This window comes from Amphimedon queenslandica, unplaced genomic scaffold, assembly GCF_000090795.2.
Source record: "Amphimedon queenslandica unplaced genomic scaffold, v1.1 AMPQUscaffold_13492, whole genome shotgun sequence".
NCBI classification, from domain to species: domain Eukaryota; kingdom Metazoa; phylum Porifera; class Demospongiae; order Haplosclerida; family Niphatidae; genus Amphimedon; species Amphimedon queenslandica.
Window position 1 is genome coordinate 89525 of NW_003546272.1, and position 2964 is coordinate 92488.

Below are 2964 nucleotides of genomic sequence, written 5' to 3' on the forward strand. Positions count from 1 at the left end.
TTGGATGATGATGCGGCAGTGGTCGTGGTGCTGCTTGAGCTATTGAGAGATTTAGAGCCACCGTCTATGCTACCATCAAGCTTAGGAAGCAATTAGGTGGAGTTATTTAAGAAGTCTTGGTATTGCTCCTCCGTAATTTGTGAAAGAAACTCCTCATCTGCCTGTCTATTTCACTTGATTGGTTACATTGCAGTTTAGGTCCTACCTAATTAATAATTAATTTAAATAATTTTTAACGCCTAAATCTAAAATTAAAAAAACTAAACCCAAAACCTAAACAAAAAAACTAAACCCTAAACCCTAAACCTAAAAAACCTAAAAATAAGAAAAATAAGAATCCTAAACCTAAGAACCAAGTAAATCATTAATATTCATGATGATGACATCATCAATTAACTTTTAATAATTAATTGAGGTAGGATCTAGGACCTAAACTGCAATGGAGATGTCAGAGACAAAGACAGCCAAAGGTGGGAAGATAATGTTATTTTTCAAACTGTTATAGTGCGCTATTGCTACGCGCAAAAGCTACCATGGGAATGCTTTGCTGTTGCTAACTGTTGCTAAGTAAACTTCTTGTTTATTTTAGTACATGGTAGAAGTTGGTTATACAACTCTGTGTCGGTATCTATCACCTTATCATACCTCAGGCCTATGGCCCTCGGTATGAATGCCATAGATACCTCCACCTCATTGTATAACCTATACTTATCCTTATACATGTACTTGTACAGAGGATGAGAAGGAGAAGCAGCGGAATCGCCAGTTGCAAAAAGAGATTAACAGATTAAGGGAAGAAGAGACCTCCTATAAACTACAGATAAGAAAAGTGAGTAAAAAAATAAAATCCATTCGATTCTATTAATTATGAATTGATGATGTTATAATAATATCCTTCTTATACTGTACGTGTAGCTACAAGAGGAGGTAGCTGATCTATATAAGAAGTACCGTTTTGAGACTGATGCAAGGTAAAGCACAGCTATGTACTTGGTGATGCTATTCAGATTGTTCCATTTTCATAGGAAGCTTCTGATTGCAGACTACAATGAGTTGAAAGCTAGACAAAACGATGATCAACAAGATGAAGAAGTAGTCATAGAAAAGGAAGACCCGGTTATTTTGAAATTGAAACTAGCGTATGTTAACATGCTTCATACAATAATGTAATATTTTTTTATAAAGTCGTGCCAAGGAGGACCTTCATATTGCCAACAAACGCATTAATCAAGTAATGGCTGATTATGGTGACGTTGTTCCAAGGAGAGAATATGAATTGATTGAAAGTTCCTACAGAGTAAGATAATGATTATTTGCAATGATGTATGTGTGTACATGTACATTTTATATTGTAGAAGGCAGAGAGTGAGCTTGATGCAGTGAAGTCCCAATATGCTAATATAATGGAAGAATATAAGTAAGTACTAGAGAGATGACAACGGGACACGACTTAATATTATTTTTAACTTTTTCTTTGATGTTAATGTTAATGATCTAATGCTTGGAAGCTTCAAGGAAATACCAACTATGCCTCTATGTTTAAACATCAAAGGAGGTGTTTATTTGTTATTTCTTCTAGTTCTTCTACTATGCACACTTGCAATTGACCAATGAAATTGCAGTATTGTGGGTCATATTAACCTAATCTAGCTCATTAAATTAAATGGTACTACGCCCTATAATCAGACCCGATTCTTCACTTGCCTAGCCTGTTACTGTAAAGTATGTTGTTATCAGCAGCTGGTAGTTACACCTCAGTATCGGTTTTTATGGCATTTATTAACCTCACGACTCCGACATGTCCCTTGGTTAATAAATCCCATAGAAACCTCTGCCTCGGTTTATAATCTATGCTAATACTATAGAGAATATGCATAGAGCACTGTTTAATTAATGAGCTAGGTTTATAATTTTGTATAATCTATACACTTATGCTCATGATTATAGTTCGTTGTTGATCATGTATAAAGAGTTGGAAAGGAGGAGGGATATGTCAATGGAAGAGCTGGAACAAATCAAACGGTCTGCTACACCAAGGTAATCAATCATCACTAGCACAACAGCACACAATAAAAAATATTATGTAATGTGTTGATTATTAATTACTCGTAGACCTGATTGGTCTCGTTGCGGTGAGTTCTTTAAGGGAGGTCCAGAGAAGTGGGCAGAGATAAGTGATGGTTGCTCTAGTGATGAACTGGTTGATGTTCTGTTAGCACAACTTGCCGGAGTAGATATTAACGATATACTGAAACGTGAAGCATTCCATGGACAGGTAATAATAGAACAACTTGTCTTTGTAAATAAAATTACGATCACTATGCTATATAATTTGTATCTTATTATGCTGCATAGATGAATAATGGTACATGTATTTGTATAGGGTACTAGTGAGAGTGTCCCTAAATACCTCCAGTGGGAAGGAGAGGTTATCAATAAACGCATCAAGAGAGCCGAGTTGGAGGACATGATGTCAGGATTCTGGGAGCACTGGCTATTAAAGATATCAAAAGGAGATGCCACCACCAAAGACAGCCTTGACGAAGTGCTGTATCAATATCTGCTGGCACGCAATGAAGGAGTGGTGAATAGTGCTATAGAGAATGGGTATAATTTAAAGGACGCCTGTGATAGGTTTCAACATATACTCCATGTGAATTTGTTCAGCTCAATACTGGCTGGAGACATGGATGCCAGCATCTTTTTGAACTGGATCTCATTGCAAGTCTCACTTACTGAGAAACTAAAAGAAATTTGTAACTCAGACAATGAGGTAAAGTGTACATGTACATGCATCAACTGTGATGGTTGTTGTACTTGAAATGTATACTATAACATTGATTACAGTTCTCATCAATGGCAGGTACCAATATCTCAGCTAGAAGAGCTTCTCAAGTCCTTCTTTCCTACAAAAACTGAAAATATGATAGTTTTACTAGTCGAGTGTGCTAAAAGTCTTGCTAC

At 36.3% G+C, this 2964-nt stretch overlaps 1 protein-coding gene across 1 annotated transcript in view; it reads left to right on the top strand.

Moving 5' to 3' along the window:
• Positions 1-2964, top strand: part of LOC100633290 (translin-associated factor X-interacting protein 1-like) — a 5427-nt gene that overhangs the window by 1976 nt on the left and 487 nt on the right. Inside the window, exons 5-13 of the mRNA XM_019993489.1 lie at positions 735-829; positions 916-971; positions 1026-1139; positions 1186-1297; positions 1356-1417; positions 1948-2037; positions 2113-2275; positions 2384-2773; positions 2864-2959. Of these exons, the coding sequence (XP_019849048.1) occupies positions 735-829; positions 916-971; positions 1026-1139; positions 1186-1297; positions 1356-1417; positions 1948-2037; positions 2113-2275; positions 2384-2773; positions 2864-2959 (1178 nt within the window). The remainder of the gene's footprint in view (positions 1-734; positions 830-915; positions 972-1025; positions 1140-1185; positions 1298-1355; positions 1418-1947; positions 2038-2112; positions 2276-2383; positions 2774-2863; positions 2960-2964) is intronic.